The 19,726-nt window shown below is 39.7% G+C and overlaps 2 protein-coding genes across 3 annotated transcripts in view; one reads left to right on the forward strand and one right to left on the reverse strand.

The window, feature by feature from the left end:
• Positions 1-9,767: 9,767 nt before the first annotated feature.
• On the reverse strand, positions 9,768-14,207 carry ppp1r3aa (protein phosphatase 1, regulatory subunit 3Aa). 2 transcript variants are annotated; one of them, XM_043237100.1, is made up of 4 exons: positions 12,912-14,207; positions 12,051-12,088; positions 11,872-11,969; positions 9,768-11,640 (listed from the first exon to the last, which is right to left on the reverse strand). In XM_043237100.1, exons 1-4 carry the CDS (start codon positions 13,667-13,669, stop codon positions 9,940-9,942), a joined length of 2,595 nt encoding a protein of 864 aa, XP_043093035.1. In that variant the 5' UTR covers positions 13,670-14,207; the 3' UTR covers positions 9,768-9,939. The 2 variants fall into 2 exon arrangements, with proteins under 2 accessions (XP_043093035.1, XP_043093034.1); XM_043237099.1 differs by having other exon boundaries at positions 11,872-11,972; positions 12,912-14,204.
• Positions 14,208-15,939: 1,732 nt separating this feature from the next.
• The window catches only part of foxp2 (forkhead box P2), a 96,556-nt gene continuing 92,769 nt past the window's right edge, over positions 15,940-19,726 (forward strand). Inside the window, exon 1 of the mRNA XM_043237879.1 lies at positions 15,940-16,177. The gene's annotated coding sequence lies outside the window, so the exon portion shown is untranslated. The remainder of the gene's footprint in view (positions 16,178-19,726) is intronic.

Here is a 19,726-nt window from a genome sequence, read left to right on the forward strand (position 1 = left end):
GAGTCAGGTGTAATTTGTGAGTACAGTGGGAGCCGCGTGTGAGCGCCTCAGTGGAGGTGGAGTTATAGCTGCCAGCGTTTGCAGAGGTGAAAGTCAGGGCTGTCGACTTTGTTTCACATCCTGTGGAAGCTGCGTGCCTTGTTTCCTCACCTCTCTGCTACCATTAAATGACTTGCTGAGGTGAAAAGAGTGGTGTTATTTTTTTCTTTTTTTGCTAAACATGAGATCACTCATTCACACTTTCCACACTGTATTATTTGAGCTTGTGCTCTGTGATGTTTGAAATGTGTCATCAACATTCACAAAGAAGTACTGAGGTGGTACCCTATACCTCATGTCCTCATGTGTATCTTGTAATGCATACTATATTACTTTATACTACTTTTACTATACAATTTTATACTAACAATGCATTGGATAACATTATACTATTTACCATACTTCTTGGAGTATACTTTGAACAGTGGTACTTTGAACCATATAAATATACACTCTTGATATAAATATATCCTTCTGCGTATATTTTTCAAATTACCATGACAGTACTTTTTACCATGGTATTTTTATATTTTGTGATTTTCAGCACCTTAACATGCATCCAAATAGCATAGTAAAACTATTTGATACTATGACTGTACCATAGTATATTTTTGTGAGCTTATTCTAGAGTAAACGCAAACCTCTCTTGAGAAGATAAACCAGCAATAGTTACTGGTTGGAGGGCTTAAACTCTATTTAAACCGACACGTTTTGGCAGCCCAGTCAGAATTCCAACGAGGAAGAGTATAAATGTTGTCATCGACATTAATTACCATTGCTGATGTAATCGTCAGCAACTTTGGCTTGTTTACAAGACAACATCGAAACGGAAGAAAAACTCAATTCTGCACCCTGGTCACCAGTGGAAGATGTTGAGAAACAGTGTCCTGAAGTTTTGTGTGTTCCACCGTTAGATGTTGCACTGAAACGCCTTCACGCTCTGATCTCTCTATTGCGTGTGGTGGCGACATATGCAGCCTCAGAACCCTGTGATGTGACCCCATGTGAATCACCGGCGACGTTCTCCGCGCTGTATGGAGCGGATTATATTAGCGAATGTGTGTGTGCGCATCAAAAGAGGAAGCCAGACGTTTTGAGATTGCCTCGAGCCTTATTTTCTGATTTTGCGCGAACAGACAGTCGTTGACGGCTGTGGGGACAAAATGCACAAGAATAATATCTCACACACTTCATCATTACTGCGTGTGGCTTCTGCTGTTGGCAAGTTTTTTTATAGCCTGAATAAACATGGTGACTTTTTTGCAGCTCCCATGCTGAATGCATCGCTACCTAAATATTCTATATTAGACTAGAATAAAGCCTGTTTTAAAGTGTCCCTGTTATGGAAGCTTCCTATTTTGGTTTTGTGAGTCCCAAACAACAGGTTAACATGCATGCAAGGTCAAAAAACACTTTTTTGGTCGATTTTATTTAAAGCAGTGTATGTGAGCATTTAACCCAAAGACTAAATTAGCATTTTCATTCAGACCAATGTGAAAAAGATCAACAAGTGGGCGGGCAATATGCTAATGTTTCATTCTGACCACAACGTGAAACGGCTTGGGACTCAATGATTCAGAGTCGGCTCTTTCTTTTGAGAGTCAATAACATTATACATGGTGCACTTTCAGATTTAAAACAGGATATTTTCATTCACCTAGAGCTGTGTGTACTGCATTTTCAAAAATCCATAATAGGGGCACTTTAATCGAATCTCCCCAGACGTCTCTTCAAAATATGTCTCCGTTTGCTTGCACCTACTTGTGTTTCCACCTACACTCCACACCAAATATACCCATCACGAACTAGCCATCATTATCCAACACACCTCCTCTTCATCTCCACAAAGAAGCGTCTCTCTGGTCCCTTCTTTTCAGACTGGACTCAGAGCCGAGCGTATGTGCTGCGTTTTTGCCTTCAGCAATGGGAATGACGGCAGAGGTTGTGTTTACGCCTGGTCTGAGCACTCGTCAGGCGGTGAGCGCTGCCGTGGAGGAGATGGATGTCATGTTGGGGCCCATGTGTTGGACAGGCAGCGATAATAAAGCGTAATTCGATGGCTGTGGAGCCGAGCGTTGAGTTGGGCCTGGAGCGGGTGATTGAAAGCGCTGAGGCTCCAGTGGACGGAGGAGACACTTCCTCAATCCATTTGCAGCCAACTTTAGCGCCTTCGGATGTGTTTGGATGTGTGTGTGTGTGTGTAGAGAGCTGTGACCCTAACGAAGCCATATATCACTGCAGTACACTTCTGCTTTCACTAACAATAAAAAGAACTTTGACATTATAATGGTTGCTTAAAACCATTATCATGGTACTTTAGAAATTAATTTAGGATATGGTACAATGATAATATTACAGTTGATGCCATGTTAACAATGTTTTGTAAAACAAGTTACCAGTAACATCCAGCTTTTGACCTACCATAATAATAATAATTAATAATAATATGCGTTTTTAATTCAGTTTAATTTATTATTGTACTATACATTTATTTGTAATATTTTTTGTTAGGGGTACCAATAATCACATGATAATAATAATAATGTATTATTGTTGGTAGTAGCAGTAATAGTAGTTATTCTTTTAATATTTTTACATTTGTTTTAATAATATTCATATAATTGTTTTACGCATTCATTTTAATACATTATAACAACAATACATGTTAATATTTTCATAATTATTATTTGTATTAATAACATCAGTTGCATTTATTACTTATTTTATAATACATTATTGTTTTTGACTTGATTGTTTAGATTTTTTTGTCTACCAATAATATTTTACTATTATTAGTAGTAGTATTTAAAATGCAAATAATGTAAAATAAAAAAATTAAAAAATATTATTAATGTATATTTTGTGATTTATACTACAAATGTATTTTTAATACATTATGATAATGTTTAATAATAAAAGTATTATACTATGTATTATACTGTGTTTTTGGCCATATATAACATAAACATAAATATCCTATTTTCTTTTTTTTTGGTGTGCCATGTAAATACCATGGTGTGTAAATTTTAATAATTCAGTACTAGTTTAATAACTTATAGCTAATAACATATTAATAATGCTACCTTGGCACATGCATTTTACTTAATTATGGTCATTTTTATGGGCATCAGTACCACCACAGTACACAGGGTTTCACTTTGATTATTCTTTCCAGTCAAATTGTAAATATGTAGTATACTGTAAATATGCTGTATGCTCCATCATTTTTTGTAGCTATGTCAACAATTACACCACTGACCATACCCCTATACATTAAGCCTAACCAAACCTGTCCCTGACCTTAACCATTTCTCTCCAGCAGAAGCAACGTGATTCACAATACAGCTTTTTTACTGCAGCTCATTATTTTTGAACAAGCACATAGTAGTTAAAGACACCCGATATAAAGCGAGAACTGAGTGATCTGTATATAGAATAAAACACATCGGTATTGAGGTACAGGAAGAGAGCGAGTGTGTAACAGAAAGAGCACGGGAATAAAAGAGCGTGACACACCGAGACATACTCATCTGACATTCACAATCTCGCAGTGTACGTGTGTGTGAAAGAGAGAAAGAGAATGAGACAGAACATTGAGAGTGGCGGGGGAGTGAAACTCTCTCTGAACAGTTGGGATGAATCATCCAGTTTTCACCTCTCTCAGAGTCTTGCAGTAAACTGTTCTCATGCTAAAACAAAAAAACTAAAAAAACACAGTACATGCTAATGTGTCCTCATCAGGCGTTTCCAGCTACAAGTAATGTGTCTGTTTACACTGAGAACATATCTGCTCTGATAGATAGATAGATCAAAAAATAATAAAAACGTATCATTTGCAACAACAAAAATGATTCAAATGTATTATTATTATGATTAACGTTATCAAAAACAACAATAAAACATTTTATTGGAAGTTGTGATATTAATATTACTAGTAATATTACTAATATAATAGTAATATTAACAGTAGTGTTATTTGCAGCAGCAGCAACAAGAATAACAATGATGATAAAAATATGGACAGACTCTTGCATGAAAACAAAGGATATGAAATTACACACAATGGGGTTTGGAAAATGTCGCAAGCCATATACTTCTCATATGAGCACAACAGCTCTGTTTTTCCATATTGTCCGAAACAATATGTTAGTGGTCCCCTTGTCAAAAAAAAAAACAACAACTTGTGCCTTGAATCGACCTGCTAGCCCACAGCTCCAACGCAATGCTAATGTTTCATTCGTCTTGGCACTTCACTAATCGGTATAGACTGCCGCAGAGGTATCCGGGGCCATGGTGCGCACGCACTGCTGATTGCATTCGGTTGTGAACTCACAGATGAATAATTACCCTAAAAACAAACTGAAGTGATTGGCTCAGGACGAGTGGCCGTCCAGACTGGCCCTGTGACAAACCGCAGAAGGAAAAAGAATGAGCGAGCGAGCGAGTGGGTGAGAGAGATAGAGAGAGCAACGCGGGTCAACCCCTGTTTCCCGCGGGACGTCGTCTCAGGAGCGACCTGTCTCCTCGCATTGAGGGCCCACGTCGTAGCGCAAGACGACACCTCATCGTGATTCATCCACTGGAGCCACCGCCACCAGGGCACCACAGAGGCCCCTAGGGGTCCATGGGCACACTTCTCCACAGCACTTCTCCTGCTTCCCTAGCTCTCTTTTTTTTTGTCTTCTATTCATTCTCAGCTCCGACCTCGATGAGTTCAGAGGGTTTCAATCCACGTGACGGACAAGCTTCATCTGACTGCCTGCCACAGAGAGAATGGACGCGTCGTGAGACAATTTGTGTGTCTGTTTTCATCAGCCCCGAGCGTGTTAGGAGACCAGCTAAGAGTTTGGGTACACTTTTATTTTGATAGTCCACTTTAGATGTTCTACTAACTAGAAGTAACTTCACAACTGCACGTCAACTAATTTCTTTCATTGTTTTGAAACCACGTGTCTACTAACTCTCAGAGCAGACTGTTAGGGTAGGGTTAGTAAAAGTTGACACCAATGTCTATGAGTTTCTCATATGTTATATCAAAATAAAGTGCATACAGTCTACTAATACTCTAATGACTGCTAGTTGACACGTGGTTACAAAGTTACTTACTATTAGTAGAATGCCTGAAGTGGACTATCGAAATAAAAAACGAATTTAAAATGCTGTTTATCTTGGCTGTATTAATGTCTGCAAGACCTGTTAAAGTTAAAGTGTTAAACCGTTATGTGTTATGAAAGGTTCATATTTTGGTTTTGTGACGCACATGCAAGGTCAAAAAACACTTTCATTTTAATGTAATACGCATTGATCTGCTAAACAATTAATTCAATGATGAATTTTTCCAAACCCCTCTGGGGGATTTGGTCGATTTCATTAAAAGCAGTGTTTTTGAGCTTTTAATGCTCCAAAAGCGGCACCTAGTGGCAAAGAATGTATTTGCTTTTTCATTCAGACCAACGTGAAAAGACCAACAAGCGGGCGGGCAATATGCTAATGTTTCATTTTGAGGACATGAAAAGGCTTGGGACTCATTTTTTCAAAACGGCTTATTTCAATGCTTCAGAGTCGACTCTTTCTTTTGAGAGACAATAACTTTATACACAGTGCATTTTCAGATGTAGAACGTTGCAGGATGTTTTTATTCACTGAGCTGTGTTACACACTGCATGAAAGCTCATTTAAAAAATATCCATAATAGTACATAGATACTTAATAGATACTTTAAATCCAACTGTAATTCTGAAGATGGTCTTAGCTGGTTTATAGTTATCTTAGAGAATCATTAATCTGGTCTCCAAGTCTGACCAGCAGAAAAGTAAGTAAAACTTCTCTGCAGAGACCAGCTAAGACCAGCAAACCACTTTACACTGGTTTAAGGTGTTTTCGTTCCAGGTCATGTTTAGATCTGCAGTACCTCTGTTAATTTATTCCAACTGCCATTACAAATCTGAAGATTGTAGGATATATTCTAATATTTACCCTGCTAAAATGTTCTCTAAAGCCTACCAACAAGGCCAGCAATCCAATTTAAGCTGGTTTAAAATATCTTCTTTCTATGTTCTTACTTGTCTGTCAATTTAATCAATCCTGAATCTTAATATTTTAAGATATATTTTAAGATTTATTCTCCTGAAAAGGTTATCTGGGACCAGCCTAAAATGGTCCTACTGGTCTCAGCTGGTTTATAATGATCTTAGATGGTCGCCCATCTGGTTTTCCAGTCTGACGGGCTGAAAAGTGCTCCAAACTTTTCTAAAACATAGGGGACCAGTTAAGACCAGCAAACCAATTTAGTCAGGTTTTACCATTTTATGTTAAGATATGCACCACCTTTGTCAGTCAGATTGCAATTGCAATAAGATTTAGCTCACTTTAATAATTTGACTTTCTTAAACAAGACTAAGATGTGTTTGAGGGTTTTTTGTGCAGTTATGACCTACCTTCTCAAGCCCATGAAGGCTTTTCATTCTGATTGCACTATTAGTCACATTATTAATGAATCATTAGGCTGCATGTAAACTTAGCAACTGTGGCTATTCATCAAAAAGTTGCGATGTCGTGAATAGCATGAAAGGACAGTCGTTTAACTAGATTGCTTTTGCAGTTTCTGCAGAGTCTGCAAAACGCAGCTCTGCATCCTGTTGGTAACGTATACAACGCTATATAAATGCATACAGGGAGGGATGAGGTAACTTGGCAAGCCCACACGTAACCCAGAGAGGGAGAGAGAAAGATTAGAGAGCGTTAGGAGCTATGTGTGATCCGTCCTCGGGAGCTTGGGATGTTTCAATAATGATGTATGAGCACTTGGCCTCCTGGGATACCCAGGATGTAACCCAGATACTGTGCTCGGACGTGCGGGAAGACTGATGACTGTGTTGTGTGTTTTATGTGTTTTGTGTGTGTGTGTGTGTTTATGAGAAAACAAGGCAGATCTGAGTGGTACGTGCTGCCATCATGTGTCAGGTAGCCTGCTCTGTTTTAGCAGTGAGCTAATGCTAGCCTTTCACTCCCCAAAACAAACATATTCAATCAGTATTTGTGTGTATTACATTTTTCTACGTTGCAGCTACACATTTCATTGGCTCCCGTTGCTGCCTGGGTGTTTGACCCAGCACAATCTGTCACAGTCAATTTTCTCCAGACTGCTTTATTCCAGTTTGAGCTGTCAGCAGTAAAAGTGCTGTTGTTGCTCCATCTAGTGGCTGCTACCCTTTAAAAGAAAAAAAAAAAGTTTAAAATAAAATTATATGTAGTGTGCAAAAAGGACCCCTTACAGTGTTGCAAATTTTATGGAAAAAGTAATACAAAGCAATTGATTACAGAACAAATAAAAACAAAATACAAAAAAAATTGTATAAATAACAAAAAACAATAGAAAGTGAAAATGTTAATATTATATTGATTTGATAAGGGTGTGTTTGTCAGGTTGGCACAATGCAAATTTTGATATTATATGCAGATACAGTGAAGCTCGGCAACTTTTAGGCTCCTGTACCTGTACTTTCAGAAAGAAAGAAAGAAAGAGAAAAAGGAAAGGGTGCCAACACGTAACACATAATTAACTGCAAAGCAAGCATGCATGAAACATTTGAAGTATTCACGCCTCAGAAAAAATCCCTCATGTGACCGTAGGGACATTTTAGCACATGGCCTACGTGGGTTTCATCGTTTGGGAATATCATGTTCCTCCTGAGTCACTTTAATAACAAACCATGCTGAGCTCAATGGAAACATGCAGGAACGACTCATTGAACCTGTTTGTTATGAAGCTGCTCAGCACAAACTGCATATTAAAATTACAAATGTGTCAGTAATTTATTTAGTTTTGTTATGAATATCTGGAATATTATATATATATATTGTTTTGGGTGGCTATTATTTATTAACTTGAATTTTTTCGGTGGTCCGATGTTTAGTGGTCAAGTTATTTAAAGCATTTTTTTTCTTCTACAAACAGGAAATGAATGTGAAAGCCTGGATCACATGCAAACACTGTAAATACATGCTGGTTTTTTTCTTCTCACCAGTGTAAACAACAAATAATCATTACAATTCACTGTAGTATTTTAGCCCTATTCAGGCTTATGTCTTATGCATGAATAAATAAGTATATAATTCTTAGCTTCCTCTTAATAGTTACATAAATGTTTAATAGAGCTATTAAGAACAGTAAAATTATGAATGTGTGCTCTTTCTGTACAGATGAGCAGCTCAAGTTGGACGTGAGGTCAGCAGCCAGACACCGAAAGGTCAGAATCATAGTAGGATCATATGACTTCAGTGACACACACATACACACACACACACACACTCACAACCTCTCTATTACGCTCTCACATATAAACAGAGATCAGGCATTTGTCCACAACTAAAACAAGCACATGCTACGAGCAGCACACTGGTATATTCTATAAACAGTGTTGTATTTCTGCTCAAAATTATGCGTCTGTCTCACTAAACACCCATAATCCAGTTCAACGAGCCGTAAAAATCGTGCCATTTTTTGAGCTCAAACACATCATGTTTCTATGTAAATTAGGCTCATTACAGCTTGCACCGTATTCACATATGGACTACTTTTACGACTCTTTATGATGCCATTTAAAAGCTTGAGACTTGAGTTCGTTGTAATTGCATGTAGAAGAGTGTAAAAATTAATTTTGTGTTTCACCAGACAGGACTGTGAGGGGAACTTTCATGTTTTAAAGGCTTAAAGGTGTGAATTATTTATGTTCATAGATCAGAAGGCCAAGAAGTCCCGTCCTTTCTCTAGCCCACGTATCTCTCCCTCTCTTTTGGGAACAGAGACATGATGGGATTTGCAGGAAATGTCACGTCAGTCACACACACATCCCCAAAGAGATATGAAATGCAGCTGTGTCCTCACGGGCTCCGTAGTGCATTCAGCGTGCCTTTGTATGAATCCAGTTTAACGTTACATAAAGGTACAGTACGGGCAAAGTTTGGACTGAATATTGTTCCTTGTGACACTTTTTGATTATTAAGAAATTTTTTTGCATACAATCATAAACTGTGCTTAGGTGTATGACTTTGTTTGCAAAAAAGGTCACACTTTATTTAAAGATCAAATTCTCTCATGGTTTAGTATTACATTAAAAGACTTGTTTTAAATGAGACTTTTAATAGGAACACAGTTGAGAAGAAAGAAATAGCCCATTTTGGGTCACCATTGACTTTCATAGTAGAGAAAAAATGCTATGGAAGTCATTGGTGACCCAAAAAGCCTGGTTATAAACGTTTTCAAAATATCTTGCTTTGTGTTCGGCAAGGTGAACTATTTCTTTAAATTATATAAAAATCCTTAAATCAAGATACATTTACTTAAGAAGCGACAGTGCAAGAGACAGTAAGAGACTATGTTTTTAATATCAGTGTATTTTCTCAGAATTTAGTTTATATAGCTTTTTACTTATACACGATAAACAATAAATCATATGTCTTCATATCTTATGCACTGTTGCTTTTAAAGTAATTGTAGCTTCTTTTATTTATTTATTTATCGGGATATTCACTGAAAAAAAAGGCAAAAATAAGATTCATTAAAACAACTGCATCTATGCTTTTGACTGGCACTGCATATCATGGAGAGATATCTGTGAAAGCAACCGCCTTTAACATTAAAAGAATATTTTCTGTCATCACAAAACATATCTACTAGTACATGTCCATTATCCTAGCAGTTTGAGTATTGTATTAAAAGGCTACTGTTTTAAAAGGGACTTTTAATGGGAACACAAGTGTGAAGAAACAAACAAAAAAAAGTCTACTACATCTTGTTCTGTCAAGTGATTTTGGGCCCATAGAATCACTTTCTGTTCCAGAGTCACACATAATTTGACAACAACTTTCTCAGAAACTTCAAGAACTTCCTGTCTGGTCTCAGTCCACATCAACAGCCCCGTCGAGTCGGTGCTTCATGCCCTGGCTGCACCACCAGCACAGAGAAAACAGATAGAGGGCCATGCAGGTCGGAAGGTCGTAGAGATATGCTGTTATGAAGATCACAAACAGAATAGCGTACACAAGAGCCTTAGCCGTGTGACCCAGAGAGCAGAATTCTCTCAACAGCCTATTGCTGTTGCCGCCCACCCAGGACAGGTGAATGCTGGGTAGCGGTGTGGAGAGTTCGTCCTCTCCGTCCGGTCGCTGGGGTTCTTGAAAGTTTCTGAGGGCCTTCCCAAGCTCAAAATCCTCTTCTGCAGATGTAGTCCGAAGGAGGAACCTGGGTGGGTCAGTGCTAACTGTCAGACAAGCAGGTAAGCGAGTGGGTGCTAGTTTGGTAGCTTGTACCTCAAACTCTTTCTCTTCTCCATCTGTGCAATTGTCGCCCACTGCTCGGGAGTTCTCTATAAGCTCTTCTGAATGCATTTCATCCTCTTCAACAATAGCAGCTTCTACAGTCATCTCCTTCATTTTAAGTCCTTCGTTTGCCTCAAAACGCCTCTCTTCGTTTTTCAGTAGCTCTGAATTGTCTTTGTTAAAACTCTTGTTCGACGTGCATAATTCGTTCTCATTAAATGCCTCGCTCTCGCACGATGAAACGCTCTGTATTTCTGCGCTGTGATCCGTAGTTGTCTCATCTTGTCCTTTTCTACTGCTTTCCGTGTCCTCTTCATGTAGCTCTCTACAGAGCACCCTCATTTCCACCTGCTCCTCGCTAGCATCTTTATTTATATCCCTCGTTTCAGAAGAAGATCCCTCGGCCTGTCTATTTGTGAGTGGCACGTCCATGACCCCCGTAAATGTCAGGGTGTCTTTGACCGCTCTCTGTGTATTTTCTTTAACCTTTGAGGTGTCGGAGCTGCCTGTGCATTCTTCAGGTGAGATTCCATCTCTGGCTTTTGAATTCTTAGTCTCGGTGTCATGTGCGGTTCGGGTTTCATCCCCGGGGTTTGCTTTGGCCGTGTCTCGACTCAAAGATCCACTTGTGTGCTCGTGATGTGGGGCTTGGCAGTCACAAGGTGGCTTTAACTCACTTCCCGCCCTCTCTGGCTTCGATCCCTGGGCAGAACTTGGTAGGGTAGTGACCCTTGGCTCTTTTGCTAGTTGGTAATCCACAACCTGATCTCTAGGAGGACTCGTGCTGAGAGCCTTTGATTGCTCTACGGGATCGGATTTTATGGTTTCCATTGCTTTCCTGTCAGCAGCCTCTTGACTGTGGTCTTTCTCGGATCCCTTGTCCTCCACTGGGACTAAAACGTCTGACTCTGGAGGAACACATACTTGATGCTGCATATCAGTGCTGCTAAAAAATGTAACCCATGCCTCAGAGGCAGATATGGCTAGGTGATCTTCAACCTGTCTTGTTTTACTGTAGGCATCTGGAGGGCTTGCTTGGGGTGGTGTTGTTGTGGTACTGCCCCAATCCATGGCAAGCAAAGGAATCTGGTGGTACATTATTATTGGTGGCGTGTCCATACTGTATCCTTGCTGGCTGTGGAAAACCGGCGAGTTTATTGGAGTCAGCTTTGGGATGGATGTGGTAGGATTACATTCCACTTGTGTTTCCATTGCCTTCTGAGCAAAGTAGTCCTGCACTCGAGCCAAACGAGCAGCTTGACGCTTCCTACGACGATCCACCTGTCAAAAAAAGACTTTATTATGTAATGCCTGTAATGTGAGGCAGTTATTCAGTATGTTGCAAAATGCATGAATTCACGCTTAATATAAATTTTCTAATTTGCATTAAAAGAGGTTGTTCACCTTAATAATGTTTATCAGTAGAAAAACTACCTCTTTTATGGGTGAACTACCTCTCAAAATGCCTGTCTTTGACTCTGAACCATGTCTCCGGGCACGCATTGACCCTACCAGAGTTTTGCAGCAGTCCTTGAGGGATTTGCAGGAGCTGATTCCTGCTTCTTTCTCTGTTTTGTTCTTGCTAGTATACCCGGCCATGTGTGTGACTTCTTCTACAAAAAAAAAAACCTCAGTCTTTCATATTCAGAATCAAAGTTCCCCATTCCCAGATCTCCACATAAGAAACCCACCTGAGATCTCGCCGCTCGCCTCTGAGTAGGTCTTTTTACTGTAAATATAAGACAGGTTTTCAATCACGCTCACCAGGCGTATGTTCAAGCACACCATCTCCAGTCAAAACATAGGGCTTGAATGGACAACCAGAGAAATGCATGTAGCTTTGAGAAATGAGGTAAACCTTTAATCAGGTTTAACCACGGTTTCCAGTTCTGTTGGGCGTCTGCTACTGTAAGGTGTTCTGGGTCATTTTTAGTGCTGCTTTGCAATTGGTGGGATGTTTTGGATGGATGCCAAAGGTTATGCTGGGATATTTGGAGGTAGTTTTATAATTTTTAAAGGGACAGTTGACCTTTGTTCATCTTTGAAAAACAAATTAAGATACTTTTGATGCAATTGGAGAGACAGAAACTCAAATTGGAATTTTATTTTTATTATTTTTGCCCAGAACGGTTGTAATGGCATCGTTAAAATAGTCCATGTGACAGCAGTGGATCAATGTAATGTAATGTTGTGAAGCTATGAGGATATATTTTTTTGTGCACAACAAAAACAAAAATTGTGACTTTATTCAACAGTTTTCTTCTCAGTGATGCCACTTGAGTATTTTAACGATGTCCTTACTACCATTTTGGACCTTGAACGTGGTAGTTGCATTGCTGTCTATGCAAGGTCAGAAAGCCTTGGATTTCATCAAAAATATCTTAATTTGTGTTCGGAAGTTGAATAAAGGTCTTGCAGGTTTGTAACGACATGAGGGTGAATAATTATTGACAGAATTCTCATGTTTGGGTGAACCCTTATAAGTCTTATAACTCTTATAACCTCTTATAAGTTCAAATTCAGATGGTGTCTGTTTTTGCAGTGCTCCCCACCTGATTGTTTTAAGGCAGCTCCTGATACCTTTTTGGTTAATCTCCTCTACCAGCTTCTCCATTTCACTCTCTTTCTCTTTCAGATCGCTCCTGCGTCTTTGGTGGCAGAAGACAATATAGTTCTTCCCTCCGTTGTTGGCCCAGAAGGTTCCAACAGAGCTTTCGTACCTCAGACAGAACTCCACCCGCAACCCTCGGACCTGGAACGGAGGCGTCAAAACGAGTCGGAAAGAGAAACAGTCGGTCTCGCCATCGCTGGACCCAGGCATGTACTCCGCCAGCAGGTCGAAGTGGCTCCGCCAGCCATCCAGAGTGACACGGACGTAGACGGCCTTGTGGAAGCAGAGGTTAAGCACTCGAACGATGCCCCGGATCGTGGTGGATCCAGGGAGCAGCTCGATGCGCTCCAGTTCCAGCTTCTGCTGCTGAAGTCTCACCTCCAAGTCCTGGTGCATCGCTGGGACATTGAAGAGGCATGAGATGTAGTATTCCTCCCCCTCTCTACTATCTACCTCCAGCCTCGATGACTCCCGGTTGTCGTACTCCTTCACAGAAACCAGGTCTAGACCAAAGGCATCCGCAAACGACACCTTTCTTCGCACGGCTACCGGTGGGGGCTCGGTTTCCGCCTCCTCGGATTCATCTCCAGAGCTTCCTTCTAATATCCTGTCCACCGTTTTCTCCGATTTCACGCTTTCCTTGTTGTTTTTCATTGTCCAGTCACTATAGATGGGAGGCTCCAGGTTGCAGGAGAACATGCCTGGGTAATGCCGGATGGGTAAAGTCTGAGGGAACAACACTAACAGCCTAAAACCCTCACTCACAACGTGACTAGGCACAGAGAGTCAGGTTGCAGCTGAACATTGTGTGGTTGCCAGGACTTAAAAATAACTGCGGGTGCTACCAAACTATGCTGGTCTGCCTGGTCACCAGTGTCTGGTAGACGTGGGACACTTTGATGTGTTCATGTCGTCTGTTGAACTCTGCTGAACCTGATAGCTTTGATCAATGCTTTTGAATTATATATGCATATCTGTTCCGCTACAGCACAATGCTTCAGTTTGGAAATGTAGAAGAGACCGGTGCTAGTTGTCACATGGGAAATTGGCAATATCAAAGTACATACAAGTTTTAAATGCTTCTGTTTTTGGGTTTTTTTAACGTGCACATTGGTTTCAAACACCTAGATGAAACTGTTTAGCAAATTCTGTTACTATATTTTTCAGTAGTCATATTTTAAGTCTGTTGGCAAGTGAACACCATAATAACCACACTGTCGTTACTTTCAAAATAATAAAATGATGTCTTACCCCATTGTGACCACCTGCTCTTCCATGCCACATAGGCCTATTGTCACCGAAGATCAGTTTGCGTTCAATAAAACTGTATATTTTCATGTAGCCAAGAGGTGAAGTACTGAAATTAAACTTAATAAATTAAGATTAAAAAGTTTACATTTTTTTATAAATTAAGGTAGGTCTTAGCGAGTTAATAATTCGTGTTTTGTAGTGTTTTTTGTTAATTGTTGCAACTGACCACTAGATGGCAGTCTAATCCTAGTTGTTTGCGCATTGTTTCTTCGCGAGTCAAAAGTGGATTCCGAAACATTCCAGTAGGTGGCAGCAAACCCTTATGTTTCACGCAGTCTTCCCCAAACGTCTTTTCTCCCCTAAAATCCATATAGAAAATGCATGTGTTTTTGATTTCTTTGTGATAAAACCCACGAAATGGTGCATTTTCACAATTAAATATTTTATTTAAATGGCATGCACGTGGTGAAAAGAATACAATATTTCTGATCAATATAAAAAGCACCTGGCAGATATTTGTTATCAGATTTTGAAAGTGTTAAAATGTTCTAATAAAAACCAAATCCAGCTGCTGTGCAGTGCGTTTATTTAAATATGCATGAACAATATTTTGATGATGTGCAAGTATTACTTTTTTTTACATGACCGTCCTTTATACAAAAAACATTTATTGCAGGTAGTTTCTGCTTCAACAATATGTGAAGACAGTTATTTCATGCAGAGACGAGGATAATTAATTCACAAAGGGAGACTTGTGATTTTATCAATCTTTGATCTGAATATCAATTTTCCTGTTTTATTCATATGAAAATTTCAAGGAAGCAGCACACAGTTACAGTACACTTATGACGCATAACTCATTACAGTATGTGTATCAGCCAAAGAGCTTTAGTGATTCAAACAAATATTATTATTTCACAAAATCAGCTGATCACCCAAACAATATTTTCATCACGATGAAAAAAAAACCAATGCTCCACGGTTGTTCATCTTGAGATGCATTTAAATGCATTTAAAGGTGTGTGAACTGAAGCAAGTGTTAATGCATTTTTAAAAAAAGGAATACAAATGTAAAGTCACATGCATAAATACACTAAATAAAGCCTGAATGTATGATAAACAATTAAAGAAGCGAGAAAAGAAAGCACCCAAAACATTTTCAACAAAACACAATCATTCCCAGCTGTTCCTTTGTTTCCAACACTTTTTAAAAAAATATACACCACATATGACACGCATAATGCCTGCATTTGTTTATTTCATTTTTGTTCATCCATAATAAACAATAGCATATAAATGTGTGCTAAATCACGAACGCATTGCAATTGAACCAAAAAAAAAAAAAAAAAAATGCGACGATAAAACCCCTTAAGCAGAAAGAAAATAAATTACAGCACGAACTCGTTCTTTTTATTAATAAACAACAATAATAACATCTACCGGTCTCCCCCAGCAGATGAAACAATTGATGTTGCGTCCTTCTAATCGGTGCATTTAAGAAAGCGGGCAAAGCAAACAAACTCCTTCAACTTCTAATGACTGTATTGTTTACCCAGCAGGTGGACATGACGTCACGTGGGGTCGCAGCACGCCAAAAAATAACAACATGCGCGTTCGCGTTAGAGCCTCCCCGCGTTCTAATAAGCTAGTCCCCCCAAACTCGGCCGATACATTGCGATGTATTGAATCGAGATACAAAAAAACAAGCCGCCGCTTCGCGTCGCGCGTCATGCGAGCGCATTCAAACAGGAGTCGGTGTTACTCGGGCGTTTTTTTTTACTGTTGCATCGGTAATAACAGCAGCACACTGACTGAAGACAGCAGCGTCTCGCAACTCCGAGCGGAGGAATATCAACAGCGCGCGCCGTGCGTTTGTTTTTAGCGCTTTTTTAAAACCGCAGACTCGTAAACACGCCGAACTTTGCATCCGCGGAGGAGATACGTTCGCCCCTTTCGGTGAGTTTTCACGTTTATGCCTTTCGTGCGAGTTTGACTCCACCGAGAAGTTGCAGACGGACGCTTTATTTGTTGTTTTGACAGTGTTCCGCGGTGCTGGAGAGTTCGGGAGAACTCGGTACCGCGATTCCGTCTTTAGAAACAATAAACGTTCAGTGACAGTTTTGGTGCGTTTGGTTTTTACGCGTCTTTTTACGCCGAGCAACTTTTATTGTGCGTATAGAGGTGTTCGTTTCTGCGCTTTGGTTTTAAAACAACCTGTGAGAAACGTTCACGTGCGGTGGTTTGTTATTGAAAACAACGCCACAATTTTTTATCCATATAGCGGTAAACGATTTTAGTTCATGGGTTACGGCATAAAATGTAAACGTATGGAGAAACGCACGCGATCTATAACCGATTTCACTACGTTTGCAGTCATGGCCAAACGATTATCAGCGTTTAACGGGTTTGTTCTTTTACTTTTTTTCAGTTAAAAAAAATAATATTTTTTTTTTAAAATGAGCTCATTTATTAATTGTAATGCGCTTCGGGAGTTTCCGTAGTTTTCCTGTTAAGTAATTTAGTTTTGGTGTGTTTTTAAGCTTTGCTTTTGCATGAAATTGAATATTGTATAGAAAGACTGTATAGAAAGTGACTTTTATTGTGTGTGTGTGTATATATATATATATATATATATATATATATATATATATATATATATATATATATATATATATATATATATATATAAAATTTGAATTTAACTAGTAACATAATATTTGATGTGTGGATGTGTGTGTGTTTGTTTTTATATATATATATATATATATATATATATATATATATATATATATATATATATATATATATATATATATATATATAAAATTAGTATATCATAGATTTTATTAGAATCATCAAGGTTAACATTTAATCTTACCGTGGTTGCTTGCTCCATTTCCATAATCCGGAGTGAAATCTTCATTGCTTTAGAGCTGCTCACAGGAGCAGCGAGTGTCAGGACAGTAGGGTTGATGTATTGGAGTGTTAATGGACAGCACTCCTCTTAAGACTCAGCCACATCTACTGCCAGCGCAGTTTCAGCGGGTTCAGGGGATCTGGGACTCAATCAATAGGGTACGTGACACACACTTTTTCCCTTTTTTTTTTTTTTTTTTTAAAACAAGGTGTACAGTATTACAGCTCCCGTCGTGGCTGTGATTAGCTCTGAGACTTCTGGTTGCAGAAGCGCCTCGGTTTCACTCCGGCAGCCGCGCAGGTGAAGTGCAGGTGTGCATCACGCCGCTTCGTCACTCAACGCCGTGTCGCTTCAAAGAGGCCGTAATAGCAGTAGTAAAATTTCAAGCACACACACACACACACACACACACACACCTCGGCAGCTCCAGACGTGCTCCGTAACGAGAAGCCCGGCCCTTTGTTAGCCCCACGCAGTTCTTCCCAGGTGATTTTAATTAGCAGCGTTTCAATGAGCGTGATGTTTCACGTACGACACGTGGAGGGAGGGCGGCACGGCTGACCCGCGACAGGAAAGAGGGGCCTAAATTCGAATTATCCCGATGTTTTTGTAGTCGCAGCCTGATTACGGCATTCATCATCGGCCGGGGTGCGTGCGATGTACTGCATGCCGTTAAAAGGAAAAAGACACATCCTTTTAAGATTAATGTGTGTGCATTGAGTAAAATAAAATCATTTGTCTGAGTTAAGAGCTGAACGCTTCTAGGTTGTGCTTTTATTCGTATCCAGAGTAATGCGGGTGGGACCGTTTCATTGTTTCAAACCACGACTTTCGTACGGAGTCCTAACCAAAAATGCACACCTGAACTTAAACGTGTTTTTTGTTAGTTCTCACGCACGCCATCGCAACAAGCAACGTATTACCCCGCGTGCGTTTTAATATACATCTCTAAACGGGGTCATAAAACTCTAATGGCAATTAAGCCGGAAAGCCTTCTGTTTGTATCCATGTTAACTTCACAGAAATGTTTCCATGACAACCTTCATGCACGTTAAGGCAACCAGAGGTGATCAAGTCTTTCTTTTTTTTTTTTTTTTTTTTTTTTTCTTTTTCATTTTCGTTTCCCCCCCCTCTCTTTTCTTTCCTCTCGCAAGAGTGGAATTTGTGTTGACAGTTCTGGCCTTTAATGGCACTTTGGTGCCGCGTGAAAGTATTTGTTTACCGGGATCATATGCTGCTAGCTGTCAGCCTTCGCCGAGATTGACTTCTCCAGATAAAAGACTGTATTACATGCTTAAGAGGTCTTATGTGCTGTAATTATCCACATCATCCTAATGACGTTCGGTGTGCTTCAGTAACTAAGACGCTGAGTGTTTCCTCAGAGGTCAGCTGCTAGAAATAAGAAATGCTTTTTTTGTTGTTAAAACTGCGTTTTATGCTTATTTTATGGATTTAAACGTTTAACCAATGCAATGTTTCGTCTCAGTCCGAGGTTGCAGTGCTCTAGACCTTTCGTTTGATATTTTTTCAACATGGTATATAATCCCCAAGTCTAGTCTTTTGACTGTGACGGCGCTCTTTCACACGAACGATATCACATGACCTTTATGGAGAGGTATTAAAATCACCCATAAGCATCTTATCTTAGCACAAATGCCCTTGAAATTATTAATTGTATGCTTAGCTGATATTATCAGTGCTGATATGTTTTGTCATCCTTTTTTTTTTTTTCAATTTAAAGGCATGACAGGATCTTGTTGGCTGAAGGCACTGATTTATTGAGCGTTTTAGTCTCTGGTTGACTTTAAACCCCGGTTGTTGTGGATGAAGGGGGGCGTCGTTCGTAGTAAACGGCAAGGTCAGCCCCGCTCGGACCAAACTTGCCTGTGGCCTGTGACGAGAGGAAGCGTGCGAGTCGACTCGACGCTAGTTTGTGCGATGCCGTTTTCATGCCGGGGTTAGCTTGCTACAGCCATGCAGTGCGCTTTCTTTAAACGCATATAGATTTTTTATTAATTCAAATTTTGCTTATTTAAAATATTAATGAATTGATATCAAAAGCGGATAAGCGATCCGGCCTTTTGGAAAGAATAACACGGATACTGTCAGTACAGTAGAAGCACATACTGACCTTCTAAGGGGAATCTCTGAGGACAATTCTGTTAGCATGAAAAAAAAGTGTTTATTTGAAACACGTTGTGGAAAAACAGAGGATTTGTGACAGTAACGTCTCCTGACAGGCGTATTAGGCTGCAGAAAGAGCATCGGGCCCGAGGCTGCGGGCATATGGTGCTGCCTTCTGCTGGCATCGCTCTAGAACAAGTTGCAACACTGTGGCAGGGTCACGACGGGCTCAGGTTTGTTCCTCCTGCCCTCTCTAAATAATAACAGGGCAAATTAATGCTCCCTTTGTCTTTGACAAGGGCAGAGTGAATATTTTTAGTTTGACTCTTTGGCCTGAATTGTTGTTTTCTTGGTTATGCTTCATGCTGTTGTTGAGTTACTGAGCTGACGTTATTAGTTAATGCGTTTGACCTTCGTGTTTCTCTATTGTTTTAAAGGAATGCCTGATTGCCGTGCTCAACATT

This window comes from Puntigrus tetrazona, chromosome 4, assembly GCF_018831695.1.
Source record: "Puntigrus tetrazona isolate hp1 chromosome 4, ASM1883169v1, whole genome shotgun sequence".
NCBI classification, from domain to species: domain Eukaryota; kingdom Metazoa; phylum Chordata; class Actinopteri; order Cypriniformes; family Cyprinidae; genus Puntigrus; species Puntigrus tetrazona.